The 16981-nt window shown below is 41.9% G+C and overlaps 1 protein-coding gene across 1 annotated transcript in view; it reads left to right on the plus strand.

Moving 5' to 3' along the window:
- The first annotated feature begins 523 nt into the window (after positions 1-523).
- The window catches only part of STX18 (syntaxin 18), a 119825-nt gene continuing 103367 nt past the window's right edge, over positions 524-16981 (plus strand). The window contains exon 1 of the mRNA XM_082609913.1: positions 524-772. Within this exon, the coding sequence (XP_082466039.1) occupies positions 605-772 (168 nt within the window). The 5' untranslated portion in view covers positions 524-604. The remainder of the gene's footprint in view (positions 773-16981) is intronic.

Genomic DNA, 16981 nt, shown 5'->3' on the forward strand with positions numbered 1-16981 from the left:
AGGAAGGTGCTGGCCTCATTCTACAGATCAGGTGGGTGACGGTTGGAAAAGAAGGGCCTCTGGCCTCTAGCTCTGTGCCGTGCACACCTGCTCTGCCCTAGCACTTACTGCACCCAGGTGGTCACCGCCCACGTGCTTCGGTCCCGCACAAGGTGGGTTCATGAGGTCTGGGTCAGGCTGGGTCGCTTCCTGTCCCCTCGCAACCCGCGCAACAGGGAGCCAAGAGAATGGAGCCAGCCTTCCGGCTTCCCGATCCCCTCGGTCCCGGGGCCTACACGCCCTAAGCGAGCTCGCGAGGGCTCGGGACTCCGGGACCTCCCCGCGCGGCCAAGCCCGCCAAAGTTTGCCGGGAGGAGAAACGGGCGCGGGTGTGAGCGTCGCTGGGTCCGGGTCGCCGAGGGGATGGGCACGCGCGCCGGCGGAGGCCGGAACCTTTCTCCTCTCGCCGCGGTAGCCCCGGGCGGGCCGGAACCTTTCTTCTCGTGTCGTCGTTGGTGGGCGGAGGCGTGCGGAAACGGAACGGTCCTCCAGCTGCCCAGGTCGCGCCGCGGTCGCCGGCTGCTGACGTGGGCGGGCCTGGTGGGGGCCGTGGGTGTGGGTCGCCATGGCGGTGGACATCACACTGCTGTTCCGGGCCAGCGTCAAGACCGTGAAGACGCGCAACAAAGCCCTGGGAGTGGCGGTGGGCGGCGGGGTCGAGGGCAGCCGCGACGAGCTGTTCCGCCGGAGCCCCCGGCCTAAGGGCGACTTCTCCAGCCGGGCGCGCGAAGTGGTGAGCTGGTTGCTATGGAAACGGCGGGCTGGTGAGGGGGGCGGACCCGCGTCAGGGACCCCAGACCCCAAACCGGACTCTGTCCCGTAAGCAGTGGGTGAGGGAAGCGCCTGGAGAAGGTGGTGTCAAGGGGGGGCAGGAGAGTTGGTCCCAGAGAGCCGACGGCTGTCTTTGGAAAGGAACAGCCTTAGGTCGAGGAATGGGGACGCATGTTGGGGAGCTCGGAACTATGTCTGCAACGTACATGGGCTGCTTTGTGAGGTAATGAGCTTGCCGTCACTGCAGACCTGAACGCAGGCGAAGCTTCCCCCACCGTCCTTTGCTTTCCTGTCGCAGCACTGACTACAGTCACAGTGTATTTATCTCTTCTGTTTACTTGTTTCAGCCCCCTCCCCTCCCCCGCCCCGCACTGAGATCTAAGATCGCATTCTGCCGACCTGTCCCTTCTCCTTGCCTCCTGAATTAGGTCAGGGTTCATGCCAGGGACCGGTCTGTCTTGAGACTGGTTTAGGATAATCTTTCACAACCACTCTCTATTACAGCCATCTAAACTACTTTCTGCCCTTGAACACAGCAGGCTTTCGTTCGGGAGAGCAGGGACCTACTCCTTCAAGGCAGTAACAGTGTTGGCTTCACTTCAGAATCCCCGAAGCCTGACTCATAGCATTGCTTAGTAAATGTTTGTTGGATCAATGAATGAACAAATGGTTGTCTCCTTCCCCACTACACAGGAAACTCTGTAAGGGGAGAGATAAAGTTTGCCAGGTTCACTTTTGGATCCTTGGCACCAGGGTGGATCTAGTTTTTGTGGAGCTTGAAGCTTATACAGTTCTGTCTGTCCTGTTTAAGAAATAAAAATACAAAGTCACACAAAAAAAAAGGTTCAGAGCTTTGGAGGGGTGCAAGGGAGGGGCCCTGATGCTCAAACTTCATGGTAAATCCACTTCTGTTTGATACACAGTGCAGTGCCTGGTACTTTTTAGACACTCAGTTATTTTTTAATATATGTATGCATGAATTAGTGAGTGGCAGTTTGCAGAGGATATTCAAGCCTCGGAAGGGAAATTGGTCCAGATGAATATATTCAGTCCATCAATAAGCATACATTAAGCGCCTACTTTCTGACCGGCATTGTGTTAGAATAACGCGATTTAAAAGGAATGGTGGGGGAGACAGACATATTACCAAAAGAAGTGCCACAACGCCTTGAAAGTGTTGTGTAGGACACAAAGGAGAGGGTGTTCAATTATGCGTCAGGGCCAAGAAAGGCTTTACAGAGGCGATGATGCCTGAAACAAATCTTGAAAGAAGAGTAGTTGGTTCCAGTGCAGATAGGGTGGAGAAGGGCATCTCAGGTTAAGAGAAGAGTATGCACAAAGGTGTGGAGATGGGTAACTTTATGCTCAGTTTATTTATACTCAATGCGTGTCTACCCGTTAAATTACAAACAAATTAGTAATGGCATTTCAGATTTGGGGCGGGGGGGAGGAACTTTTCATAGCTGAACAACTCCTAACAGTGATAACTATGCCAGTTTGCAATGGGAGCTTGATTAGTTAACTCATTTGGGCTGTGGGATTAATGGGGACCTTGGGAGTAGAAACTGGGTCTTGGATTTAGAAGACTTAGATTTCAAGCTGGGTTCTGCTTCTTAGATGTGGGTGACTTGGGTAAGTCCTGTTACCCGAGTCTCATTTCCCTTTTCTATAAAATGGGCATGATAATACCCTACTTGACTGGTAAGCTGATTATTAGGATCTTATGAGACTTTGTGTATATCGTAAACAGCCATAATGATTATTATTGTTCCCCTTCACCCTCCTACCCTAACCCTGTGTAGGCCATTTAGATGTATTTTCATCAGTGGCACAAAACTTTATTCCCTACACCACTTTGCTTTCTTGTACTTTCATTCTTTCCTTGCAAAGGGGAGCCAAGTAAGTTCATGAGGCAATCTGAAGATCCAGTGTGGGTACTAATAGCATCGGTAGTGGAGGCAGTGACACTCCTCTGTCAAGGTGAAGCTATCAGCGATGGCATATGTGTGGCAAGCATGCAGCTATTCCTCTTTCTCCCTCCCTGGGACCATGGAAGCCATTGTTAATTTCCCAGTACATCTGTGTTGCTCAGAATCCTTTGCAGCTTTGTGCCCCAGGCAACCATTACCTATTGTTGGACCTGACATTCAAGTTGAAATTTGCTGATATCCTACATAACATATAGTAAAAATAGAGTCTGTATGCCTGAAGCAGAACCATGGACTTTTTTCTTTTAGTACTTAAAAGGATCTTAAGTTCATGTTGTTCAGTCTTTTCATTTTGTAGGTGGGAAAACTAACACTCAGGTAAGTGAAATGTCTTGCCCAGAGTCATAATAGATGAGGTCAAAGGACAGAGCCAGAGGAAGAAGCCAGGTCCTTTGACTCCAGTTTAATGTTGCTTATTTCCCACCCTGCCCCATACATACATTTCCACTATAATTTTAAACCAAAAATTCTTCAGCTGAGTTTCTTCTTCCTGAGTTAATACTGAATTCATAATTGCATACTGAATAAGATTTGGAGCATAAAGACCTGAATTTGAATGCCTTTTACTTACTGCATGAACTTGGGCAAGTTACTTAACCTCAGTTTCCTCACTCCTAAAATAGAGTGAATAATAGCAACCTTATGAGGTGGTTATGCAGATGAAATGAGAAAAGGTGTGCAAGTGCTTGCATGAGTGTGAATTCTTTTGATTGCTAGTAAGGGTAACCTAATTTAAACTAACCTGAGCAAAATAGGAATGTGTTGGCTTGTATAACTGGGAAACAGGAAGGAGCTTCTTTCTCTAGGTCTTATCCATAAAACCCCAGGAAAGGACTCTAGTTGGTTCTGCTTGGGTCCTGAGCCTTCGTTATGGCCTCAGAGGGATAAGGTTCTTCACATGGCCAGGTCAGATGTCCACTCCAATAGGTGGGTTGGGTGCTGTGATTACTGCCCCACCAGAACCTTGGAAAAGGGAGTGCTGTGTCTGACACTAGGGAGTAAGGGATGCTGGGCAGGCAAAACCGACAAAAATGTTCCTTCTATTCCCTAGCACAGTGCCTGACTTGTCTTCACTTTACCTGCCTGGTGGTCTTCAACTCTGTGAGGAATAAAAAACTAGAATTGTGGGAGTTTGTATGACAGGCTTTGGTGTGGGAATGTGTCTGGAGGTGCCTCATAGGGGCAGCTCTTTCATTTTCTTACTAATTTATAAAGGTTACAGAGTCCAGGAGAAGCAATACACAGTAAACCAAGACCCCTCTAAGTAGCCAAACTGAGTATGCAGGGGCAACAGGAGCCAGTGAACAGAACATCAGGGAACCTGTGCTCTAGACCAAGTTCAGCCATGAAGTGGACAGACCACCTAATCTTTCTGCACCTCAGTGTCCACATTGGCAAAACCGACAGCTTAGACTATAACTGTAGCGATTTCTTGTAAAACAAAGATGTCTCGTTTATAAGATAAACAGCGACTGTGTGTTGTTGGGAATTCTATTTTCAGATTAGGCATGCAGATGAACTTTTCTTTGCTTATTATACATTGCTTTTATGAAAGCCAAGTGTCATTTACTTTTTTTTTAAATGAGTTAATTATCTTTAGTTCCTGGCTTAAATTCAGACTTCTTACAGCAACCCAAAGCCAGATGGTCTGGTCCCTGCTGCCTTCCTTGAGCTCCCCTCCTCTCACCTTCCTCTTACTCTACTCCAGCTGCCCTAGCCTCCTTATTTTCCTCACATGCACCAGGCACATTCCTACCTCAGGACCTTTGCGCTTGTTGTTACCTCGACCTGGAACACTTTTCTCCCAGATTCCATGTGGTTTGATCTTTAGGCCTCTGCTCATTGTTGTTTCAGTGAGCCCTTCCTCCACTGCCCTGTATAAAGTAGCATCCTTTTTCTGTTCTTTACTCCGCTTTATTCCTGTCATTATCTAACATATCATGTATCCATTGACTTGTTGTTTATCCACTAGACTATATACTTCATGAAAACAAAGACTGTTTAGGTTCTAGAATGCAGGATAGGTTCTCAGTACATGTTTCTTGAGTTAAAGAATGAGTGTTGTCTACTGTGTCACTTTGCTTCTAATTTTGGAGCTGGTTGATCTCTGTCCAAGCCTCCTTCCAATTCTAGAAATGTGTGATCCTAACATGATTCCTTAATATTATACAGTATATATGTACACTTAATCCAGTATCTGGAATAAACCTTGAATAAATAGTAGCTTTTATTTTATTAGTAAGATTTAGGAGTTTATAGTCAAGTGGAGAAGCAGACCCATAAATAATACAACAACTCAGGTAGAAGTGACAACCGTAATGCTTAGCATTGATTCCCCAGGTCCTCCTCGATTTTCTTCTGAGTTGTAGTGTTGAACTTGTGTGCCAATGTTTGGAGCCAAAGGTTAAGCTGGGACCACCTGGATTATTATCCATAGTAGCTGGAAATAGACTTTATCCAAGGATTGAGTATAATTCTACTTAAACTGGGTTTCAGTTGAGGGAGCGTGGTTCAAAGAAGCAGTATCAGGCAACAGGGGCCAAGGGTCAGTGAGAAGCTGGGGACAGGCCCACACAGACAGGAATAGATCAGGAAACAGTGTAGGTTTAGGATGTAGGATTCAAACAGAGCGTGGGTCTGTTGAATCATATAGATTAAAAAAAAATTTAATGGAGAGTTCTTTTTGCAAATGAAATAAGGAGCAGCTTTTGCTAAGGCTGGGATGAGGGGGCTGGGAAGAGAGAGTTTCATTAGCCAGCTTGCCCCTCTACCGCCATTCCCCCTTCTCCTTGAGAAGCCCCTTTGGAACCAGCCATAGGGCTCAGAGAGACACAGTTTCTCAGGCCATTAATGTTCTCCAAGTCTTCTTTTAACTTCATGGTGCTGTATTTTTATGGATCATAATAACCGAGTGTGTACTGTAAGCAGAACTCAGTGCTAGTGACTTTCCATGATATAAATAGTGAGCCCTTTGTATGGACTGCACTCCTGAAATTTTCCAGATTTATGAAGACTGTAGCTTTTGAAATTATATTTATTCAATACTAATTGATTTATTCCACGTCCTGTAAGCATTGGACTCTTGATAGGTGTCAGTCATTGTGAGGACACAAAAAACTATGAGACAAATGTCCCGGCTCTTTGAAAATAGAAATAAAGGATAACTAAAGCTCCATGAGGGAGAATCAGTAGAAAATCAAACTGGACCTTGAAGGATGAGAACCAGACAAAGGAAGGGAGTTAAATCGCATTCCTGGCAGAGGGAGAAGAATTAGCAAAGGCACCGGTGTACAACAGCAGGTTGACTGGGGGGAGCAGAGGCAAGGCTGGAGTGATTGGAGCCCTTTTCTGGAGGAGGCCTGGGTGAGGGGCAAAGAGGCGGGAGATGAGGCTGTGCTGGATTAGGTTAGAGCAGGGGTCAGCCAACTTTGGCCCATAGGCCAAATCCAGCCGCTGCCAATTTTTGTAAATGAGGTTTCAGTGGAATGCGACCACGGTCATTTGTTTCCATGTAGGCTATGGATGCTTTTGTGCTATAGTGGTAGAGTTGTAACTGGCAAAGGCTGGCAAAGTATTTCCTGTTTGGCTCTTTAGAGGAGAAGTTGACCAGACCTTGGGTGAGAGCATTGTCAGCAGTGCTGAGGAGTTTAGACTTTATGCTCTAAGCTATGTGAGCAGAGGCCTGAAAAGTTCATATTTGTCTTTTAAAATAATCAATATTGCAGATGGGTTTGGAGTGTAACACGACTGACATAGAGGAGCTAATTGGGAGGCTATTGCAGTAATCCAGGTGAGAGCTGATGAGCTAGTGACAGAGGAGTGGATGGATGAAGTAGATATTTAGGAGGTGGATTTTTAAAAAATGTAGCCATTGGTGGGGTTAGAAAGAGGGAGAGGTAGAATAATTCCCAGCTTTCTAGTTGGCAAGTTTCATGGTGATAGATATCACAATAACATTTTCTTCAAAGTTTGAGTAGGATGCCAATTAATCATGCCTTCCCTTTCTCAGTTCTAAACAGTGGAGAATAGATTCACGGGGCCCAACAGACATTAGAGTTTTATTAAGACAGCAAGTGGTGGGTAACTCCCCAATGGCAGTGCTTCATGGTAAATCTGGATTGGAGAGCATAGCTGGAACCCAGTGGGGTCCTCTAGGTTTGTCATATTTAGATCTTGGAGATGATTGAGTCTTTAAAATAGACACGTAGTTCATATACCCAGCCAACCACCTCACAAATCCAGCGAACACTGGGCTGGGCCTTATTATGATGAGAGCTACAAGGCAAGTCATCCACACCAGACTGCAGATGGGGATACTCAGTAGGGCCATTTAGACACCAGGTTCTTATACAGACTTTTATTCTCAATTGTGCATTCTTTATTCTTGAAAGAAAGTCATCTTGGTGGTAATGATTGTATCACATACTGTAGAAGCATGGTTCTCAGGGATAGTCAATTGACTTCCTCCTTCATTCCAAGAAAAATCTGGAATGGGTCAAAGAGTTCCCTCTTTTCTCAGTTTCTAGTTGGCAGGTAGCCAATAGTTCAGTGTATCACCTACTAAGGATAGGGCTGCCAAAACAGGTCCTCTCAGGATGACATTTTTAATGAACTCTTCCTGTCCATCGTCTGATACTATCTTGCAGGCTTGAGAACCAGGTTTGTCAACATACCAGGAATAGAACCATCTATCAGGGCGATATCAACTGAGCTCACACCAACTCGTGTACAAGTTAGAATACCAGATTATTTTCTTTCAGTGCCATAACTAATACTCAGGAGGATCTAAATTTTGGAAAGTCAGTTATTTTTGAGCTTCTGCTATAGGTCAGGAACTCTGTTGAGGGCTTTACATACCTGATCTCAATTAATTTTTCTCTATTTTGGGGGATAGAAATATAATATTATCAAGTGATTTTACAATATTGATTATATTATGAATAATATGATTCTAGAATTCATACAAACTTGATGTTTGAGGTTTCTTGTTATGTGAAAATCTATATGGGCTCCCTCTGGTGGGCAAAGTATCAGTGACGTTTACAATGGTTAATTATGGCTTGTGTTATGAAAAACTTGTTGTGCTTAAAACATATTAAGTTTAAAATTGACTTAAAAAGAGGCCCCTTCCTAACCCTCTAAGAGAAAGTGAATAAACCAGAGAAGTGAAAAGTATGATGTGTTGAATGAACTCATATATGATATAACTCACATATGAAAAGTTTGCAGCACAGTTGTAATTTTAAACTCGGTAGTACTTTTTTCTTCCTGACTTTCAGGTTCTCAAAGTCTGTAAATACCAGAATTTGCCTTCTCCTACTTGTTAGAGTCTAACATAATGCCTATTTGTCAAAATTTCTTATGGAGCTCAGAAGCTATATTTAATCAAGAGAAGTGAGTCTTTTCATTTTACAATATCGTATACATTCCTGTTCACTTTTTGGACAGATGATAAGAAAACCGTAGTAAAATCAACATTTGTCTTTTATAGTCTAAATAGAAATGACAGACTGCAGCATATCTTGACTGGGAGAAATTGAGAAAGGAATTAAAAAGCATAAGTTTTGAATTATAAATACTTTTGGACTATGCCAATAATAAACTGTATGATCTTGGAGAACTCACCTAACCTCTGTTTTTGTTTTTCGTTTGCTTTTTTTTTTTTCATTTTTCTTGTTTAATGAGGAGCTTTGACTAGATAATCGTTAAGGACCTTTTCAACAGGGTGGTTCCTTGATTCAGTACTCTTTTTTCTGAAAGTCTCAGAATATATTTTAAAATGCTTTTTGCAGTAGTAACTGCCCCAGCGCCTTATGATACTTCCCCCGAGTTCCTATGTACTCAGAATTTTTCACCTAGATAAAAAAAAATGATTTTGTTTTTCAAAGTTGTTGTTCGGTATGTTTCCACAAGTATATTTGATTTAATAGTGATTATGTACTCTTATAATAGGCTGTTATCAGTGGGGCATGTTTTTGAAGTTGACTAATTTTAAAATCTGATTATAAAAACAGTAATTGCTCATTAAACAGAATAAAAAAGAAAGTGAAGTTCACATATAGGACTACTGGCCAGAAATAGCCACTGTTTTAATTTTTGTATATATTTTTTCAGACATTTTTCCTATTAAAAACAATTTTTCTACAATGCTGTTTTCTAGCCCCTCTTTTTTTTTTTTGTCTTGTCTTGGCTTTTTCACTTAATAACATATTGTGAACATTTTTCTATATCAATACGTATTCTTGTCATCAATTTATTTGGCTGCATAACCATTAAGAATAATATTACAGAATAAAAATCTCTTACCTAAAAAGTATATATATTACATAACTTATTCACCTGAACCTCTGTTGAAAGATATTTAGGCTGCTTTCAGTTTATCACTATTTTAAACAAACAGTACATTTTTTACCAAATTTGTTTCAGATTTATAATCTCTTAAGATAAATGGCAAAATGTATATAAATTCACTTTACTTGCTTTCTGTTGAATCTTTTCGCAAATATAAAAAATTGGATGCCCTAATTTGATAAAAAGAAAATTATTCCTAACTTTGGGGAAAGTGTTAAATGTACGAGAACTTATTTCGGTGCTGCAGGAGAATAGAAAGGGGTAGGTGATAATTGGGAGCAGGCTAGTCAGGAAAACTTTTACGTGGGAGCAGAGCCTTGAAGAGGAAGTAAAATTGGGTAGGTGGCGAGCCTGAGCAGGATGTATTTCAGTGACAGTAAGGAAACTGGCTGACTCGGCCAGTGGGTTCTTCTTTGTCAGTGGCGTGAAACAAACTTGGGAGGTACTTTATGGTCTGCAGATTATAGAAGGCCTCCTGAGCTTTTGTACAAAAATCAGTGGCCATCCAAATCTAATTAATGACCACTTAAAATCTAATGAAATCATTACAGTAGTAACAAAAAGCATTTCTAGAAATAACCTTAATAAGAAATGTAAATGCCTCATTTGAAGAAGACTTCCCAGTTTTGTAGAGAGATATAGAAAACTTGAATAAATAGAAATACATATTGTGTATGTGGAAGGGAAGAAGTGTTAGAAAGACATCAGTTATTCCTAAATTAATTTGTAGATTTAGTGCAGCTTTATTCCAAATTCCGGCAGAAAGTAGTTCTGAAATTTATCTAGAAAAGAAGATGAGTGAAAATAGCTAATTAATTTTTGAAGGAAAGTGGAAGGGTGTGTGTGTTGGGATGGGTGTACTAGCCTTACCAAATATTAAAACATTTTAAAGCCAAAAAATAATATATGCATATATGGATCAATCAGTGAAGCCTGTTAGGCCAGGTGTGTATGTGTGTGTAACTCTTGTTTAGGGAGGTATTGTAAATCAGTAAGAAAAAGAAGGTTTATTCAGTGATTTGGGGGTAATTGGTTAGCACTTTGGAAAAAAAGGCTTTTTTTTTTTTTTAGGTCCTTGTCTTTTACTGTACACACATTAAAGTAAATTTTTACATGGACTAAAGATTTAATTGTAAAAGCAAAACTGAAGAAAATGAAAATGTATGTGAAATATTGACCTATCTTCTGGAAGTGGGAGGTCTTTCTGAGTTTAAAAATTAGCAGCAGTAATCTTAATGGTGTTGATTTTGATGATAGCAGCTATCACAAGTACTTTACATAGAGACACTATAGCATTATTCCCAAGTACAAGAAATTATTAGGTAAATACGGCATACTGAAGAGTTTGTCATGACATGAGAAGAATTGCTCATATTAAAAAATACTACCGGGCTTCCCTGGTGGCGCAGTGGTTGGGAGTCCGCCTGCCGATGCAGGGGATGTGGCTTCGTGCCCCAGTCCGGGAGGATCCCACATGCGGCTGGGCCCGTGGGCCATGGCCGCTGGGCCTGCGCATCCGGAGCCCGTGCTCTGCAGCGGGAGAGGCCAAAGCGGTGAGAGGCCCGCGTACCGCAATCCAATCAATCAATCAATCAATAAGTAAGTAAGTAAGTAAATAAATAAATAAATAAAAATACTACCAAAACCAGATACAGTTAAAACTGTATATACAAAATCAAAAAACTCCAGGCATGGACATAATGATTAGAAGGAAACTGGCTGACTAGGCCAGTGGGTTCTGGCCTACATTTTAGTGTATGTAAAATGCTAACAATGGCTATTTCTGGCTGATGAGACTATGGGTGATTTATTTTTCTGCTTCTATCTTCCTGAATTTCTCTAATGAACACATATTACTCTTGAAATGAGAAGCGAAACAGAATAAGTAAAACTCTAGGCAGATGAGTTTTTATTTGCTGTGGGAGGAATGGAAAAGAATTAATATCTTTTGATTGGAAAAATGTCATGAATAAGCAGTATCTAATTATATATTAAATGTACAACGGAGGGGGCCCCTCTTTAAAGGAAGTCTGTGGTAAATCTTTTGTAAAGGGACTAATTTTCCTGTAACTCAGCTGGATTTTCAATTCAGACTTTCTTAACCTGTACAAGAAAATCATCCACAAATGTTTCATTGATGTCTTAGCTTTCTGGTTGTCATTCTAAAAAATAATAAACGATAATAATAGCTACCACTCGTAGAGCACCTACTCTACCTGGCACTCTGCTAAAAGCTTTGTAATTTGGTTGACTATCCTTGCAAGTTAGGTTCCTTTACTCATGAAGAAACCAAGGTGCCCTGCCCAAGATGATGTAACATTGATGAGCTTGTGCCGTATTCCTGGGATCACCTGCCACCTCTCCAGGTTCTGTGGATGCAGGGGTATGTGCATGCTGAGTGCTGTCCTGGGACTTTGGAGCTGGACTTCACTTTGTATGGCACTAGGTCAGATCTCTGGTGATTTTCTCCTTGGCATGTTGTCATATTATCTACTGTCTTTAGGAGCATATTTTGCTACATAAATCACAGGTATTTGAAAATGCCTGACTAGCTTTTGGGGAAATACAGCTGCCTCCAAATCAAACTCTTTTTTTTAGTCAACAATTACTAGTAACTGTGTATTTTTTAGAGGTAGTGTTGAGGTATGTTTTTGGGAAAATGGAACAAGGGTTGTAGTTTTAGTAAAATCATTGAGAAGGAAGGAGACCCAATTTATACATTATATCCATCTGAAAAAGTATAATTCCCTTTTCTGTCATTGGGACACTAGTTTGTTATTTATTTGTTCATTCAACAGTTCAGTCCCATGGAGAACTCGAGCTGAGATGATTTTTCAGAATTGCTCAGGTGAGGCAAGGGGCCAGGCCTTTAAAAACATTGGTCAGTCATCAGAAGAGGGCTTCACCAGGGAAAGGCCTTCGAGTTGGGTGACATAGCTTCCTTCTGCTGAGGACAGTGCCTGAGAGAGACTCAGCTGTGAGCCATCAGCAGGCAATTCTTCTGGATGTTGGGGGAATGAGGGCCTTCATCCTGAAGGCACAGCTCTGCCGTACTACCCTTTAGGGTTGTTGTGAGGACTGAATGAGATATTTCATGTAAAGCTGCCAGCATCGTATCTGGTACATTAGAGATACTCATTAAATGGCAACTACTTTATTATCAGCTTATATTTTTTGAGTATCTGCCCATAAGTATAAGGAAGGCACTTAGATTGCTCTTTGGGCTGGAAAGATGAATGAGACTTTCATTTTGGTCATTAATATGCTAACAATCTAGAAGAAGGCATTCATTCATTCAACAAATATTTATTGAGCATCTGCTATATGCTATGTACTGTTTTTGACCCTGGGGATAGAGCAAAGGTAAGACAGACCAAAATCTCTGCTTTCATGGAGAGTATATTCTAATGGGAGACTTATAGTAAACAAGTAAACAGATTCAAAAATACTTGTGTCAGGTAGTGATAAGTAAACTCATAAGACATAGTCATAATTATAGAAGTTTTCACAAGAGGAACTTTGATAATTTAGATAGCAGAGAGATTACTTCGGGGTAAGGTTGAGGGGAGGCTTCATGGAAGAGGTGACATTTAGGTGGGCCTCCCAGATTTTCCACATGTGGAATGGAGAGAGGAGATGCAGGACTGAACACATGGCAGAGGCTCTAGGAGTGGGAAAGCACAGGATGGTAAAATCTGAGGAAAGCTCAGTTTAACTGGAAGGAGTGTGAAAAGTAGGTAATGGGGTGTGCCAGGTATGACCCCTTGGCCCCTACAGATCTACTCGCTATCCTTTCCACTCTGCTCCTGCGTCAGGTGGCCGATCTTTATGGAGTGCGTGACTGGGTGTCCTTGTTCTCTGGCTTCTGATTGGGTGCAGCCAGTTTGAGGCTCCAGCAGGAGACTGGAGGGCTGGAAGAGGCAGGAGTTGGTTTGGGAACTGGGTAAAGGCTTTGCATCCACAATCTATTACTTAGATTACATGTCTTCCCACCAGCCCTAGAAGTTTTTACCTGTGTATGTCAGGCATCCCATGGGTTAGGATGGCTTTAGCCAATAGGCTGGTACCAGCCATCAATAGACAGGATTGTACTGTAGCCCCACTCAGGGGTGACCCTGAAAGATAGTGACAAAGGGAATTCCTCCCCGTGGATAGCACTTTGGACAATTCATCTTTGCCTTTTTATTTAAGGTGGCTTTTAAAGGTGATATGTTTCTCTCTGTCTCTCCCTCAACTTTACAATAGGGAAATGTCAAGAATTTTAGGCTCAAACAGATTTTCTGTTAGTGATGTGGCAGTTCATACTTTTCTTCCAAATATGACCTGAAGGGTTAGAGGTGGTAAATGGTCTTGTGGCATTTTGACTATAAATCTGAACTGGAATGGAATCTGTAACCCATTATCAGATTCTGAATCAGGCTGCCTTGTCTTTCTCCTGTTTTTGTTTCAGTGAAAATGTGTGTTTTTATTCTGTCAGTGGATGGTTTACATACCTAATATACCTAATATTAAAAGGGAATTATATAATGAATACTTGATGTGAAAGGGACTAGTTAAATACTTCAACTCCAAAGGATTCCATTAAAGTAATAAGGAAATTACATTTAATTTTAAATGGTAGAAAGATTTTTAATGTTATTGCTATTAAGCATGTATTACACACACTCAAGCCATTTTTTGCAAATGAATTCCCAAAGCACAATTCATCTTTTTACAGGTGGAGAGGAAATATTCTTGCAAAATATAGTTTGATGTTGTCTTCGTAACTGCGGAGAGAAGCATACTTTTCCAAAGAATAGAATGTGATGGTTGATTGGAAACTTTTGGAGTTACGGGCTTTTAGCTCTACCTCTTGAAATAAGAAAATATATATAAATGGGTCCCCAGATGAAGGCGTGGTGAGGTACTTTATAGCCCTAATTGACTCCAGACATAGAGACCGTGATTTGCAAGCAAGCAGTGACAAGAGGAAGTTAAATCAAAATTAAATTAAGGGAAGGAAGAAAAAAAGAGAGATATCAAGGAAAGGTGATGAATTTTCTGAAGGCGTCTAAATACTTATCTGTAGGTAAGTGAGAAATCTGTGAATATATCTCAGTTATGTCAAAGGATGAAATCTGGAAACATTTCAGTCCTGAAAAAGACCTTCTCTCTTTTATAAAGTCTTTTTTGTATTCATTGCTTGGTACAATTCAGTCAGTACAGGCATATTTGCTTCTATACTTTTCCATGACTCAACTGGCAGTAAAAATCAGCATCTCCCATGATACACATCAGGTGATACTTTGGGAGGATTGGTTTTTCTGTTTATATTTTGACTATTTGATTTTGTTCAGCTCATGTAAATACAATTCTGGGAATCAGAGCCTACCGGCCACTCAGCCACGCTGACCACCATTTCTGCACTTGTCTCAGTTTCCCTTTTGCTGGCCTCCCCTGTCCAGTGAGTTCTCAGGCCCAAGAGAACAGGGACTGTGTCCCACTCCCCATCACAGCACAGACGAAGTACAGAGTTCAGCACGTATTTGTGAAATTAATCTGTGCCCTGTGCTCCTCTCTTTCTCATCCGGCCCACTGCTACCATGTGGGCTCATCCCTCACCATCTTGAGCCTGAGTTGATGAAACAGCACTGAGCACTCCCCGCCCCCACCCCCTGCTCAGAGCCAAGCCACTGTGCCAAAAATGCTGCTTTCCTTATGTTCCTTTGCTCAGAAATATTCAGCACTGCCCATTCCTCACACAGTGAATTCTGTTATTTGGCTGGTCTTCAATGGTCTTTATAAAGCTAGCCCTACCCACTTTTCCAGTATTACATCCCACACTTCCCTGGATCATCCTACCAGCTTTAACCAAGCTGCTCTTTTCACAAACCTCCTCTGCTTTCTTGTCTCCTTGTTTGGCTCTTGCTATTTCTCTTGCCTGGACAGCTTGCTCCCCTTCACTTACTCAAATTCTACCCATCCTTAAAGGGTGGAAGTTTAATTTCTTCTGAATTCAAAGCATTTGCTGTCTGTATTACTCATTAAGCCAGCAACTATGTGTGGCTTATGACAGCCTTTGCATTATTGTTTGGTGGTGTTATTATTATGACTTTTTGAAGATCTGATTGGCTTTGTTCAGTGATTTATGAATCAAGCAGTATCCCATCTAACAAAGAGATAGGCACTCACATGTTGTTATTTAATGATTGCATTGTTGCTTAGCTTTCCAAGTGCTGTTGTCTTCCAAACTATATTATTTATCTTTGAGCATGGGAGATAGAAAAGGAAAGGGTGAGAGTGATTTGATGTTTTTTAAATATTTCCCTCACTGGCTTTGGTAGCTAGTGCTGCAGCCGTTAGACAGGACAGTCACCACGTCTTACTCATGTTTCCCTTCCCAGCGCCCAGCCCCGCGCCTGGTCCATAGTGGCGATTCAGTACATGGTATGTGACTAAATAAACAGAAGGCATTCTCAAATATTTGTTTACTAGTTTGACCCAAAGCTAAAAGAATCAACATGGGTGATTTTCCAACTTCTAAAAGCCATAAAAATCCAGTTTCTCATTTAGCTTTTTTTCACCATTAACAGTTCTCCCTCGAGCACTTCTTCCTTTTGCCTGCCTTCAGCTTCATACTGAAATATAAATCAATTTCCTCTTATTCTTTTCCCTGTGAAATTGGAGAACAGCTGTTTAGTCACCTCCTTATAAATAACCCTTCAACAAGTTAAATTGCCTCTAGGACTTGCTTTCTCCAGATTAAATTATCCCAAAGCCCTTTCTTTTTCTCATAAAGGCCTTTTCAGAAAGAAGTGTTAGTTATTTTTTTAATTTCTTTTTCTAGCTCTTTATAAAACTTTATTCTTTTCATAAATGTACCATAGAATACCCCTATAAAGGCCTGATTAATGCTGTCTGGAAAGGAAGGCATCTTGAATCTCCTTCTCATTTGTGTTTTGGAGTATCCTGTTAACCTTTTTTACCTGTTGCCTGTCGGATTTAACTTGTGGTCTACTCTCACCCTCTCCTTGTTTTGTTTCCTTTTTCTGTGCATTTCTTCAAATGAGTAGCTTGATTTTCTTCCCACAGAACACTAACTTGCTGTATCAGGAGTCTTACAATTACAAGTTACAGAGACCCAATGTAAATTAGCGTAAATGATTAAGGGAATTTATTGATTTATGTCACTGAAAAGTCTAGTAATAGGACTTTAACCTCCAGCACGGCTGGACCCAGGGGACAAAACAGTGTCACCAAAAGCCTTTTTTCTCACTCCCTATGATCTGCCTTCGTGGTATTAGCATCTCCCTTCAGGTACCTCCAAGCTCTGCTTCGTGGTAGCTGTAGAGCTGCAGCACGTGCAGACCTTACTTTCCATACTACCCCATCCAGAGGAAGAGAGAGGTGCTTTCCTCGGAGTACCCACCGGCATCTTGGAACTGAGGCAGATGCCTCTCCTTAAACCCGTCTCCAGAGGTCTGCTTGGGACCCAGCTCTGCAAATAGAGCAGTGTCACACATGGCTGAGAATAGGGAATGATTTCCAAAGGAAATTTGGGGAGCTATTCCCAGGAGGAGGGCAATGGATGTGGGTGGCCAACAATAGATGTACGTTACACTCAAAATTGTGCTTCTTCATTCTGCCTTAGACAGATTATTGATACTGCTTTGGACTGAGGGTATCTCTGCAAATGAATTCTTCACTCAGTCACTCACTCACTCATTCTTCATGGAAGACTCTGGATAGAGTATGCCAGGCATGCAACTAGGTATTGGGTGTACAAATATGAGTGAGGCAATATCCCTGACCAGGAGAAACTCATAGTCTAGTGAAAAGACAGACTAATAGGC

This window comes from Mesoplodon mirus (genome assembly GCF_964341445.2).
Source record: "Mesoplodon mirus genome assembly, chromosome: 2".
NCBI classification, from domain to species: Eukaryota; Metazoa; Chordata; class Mammalia; order Artiodactyla; family Ziphiidae; genus Mesoplodon; species Mesoplodon mirus.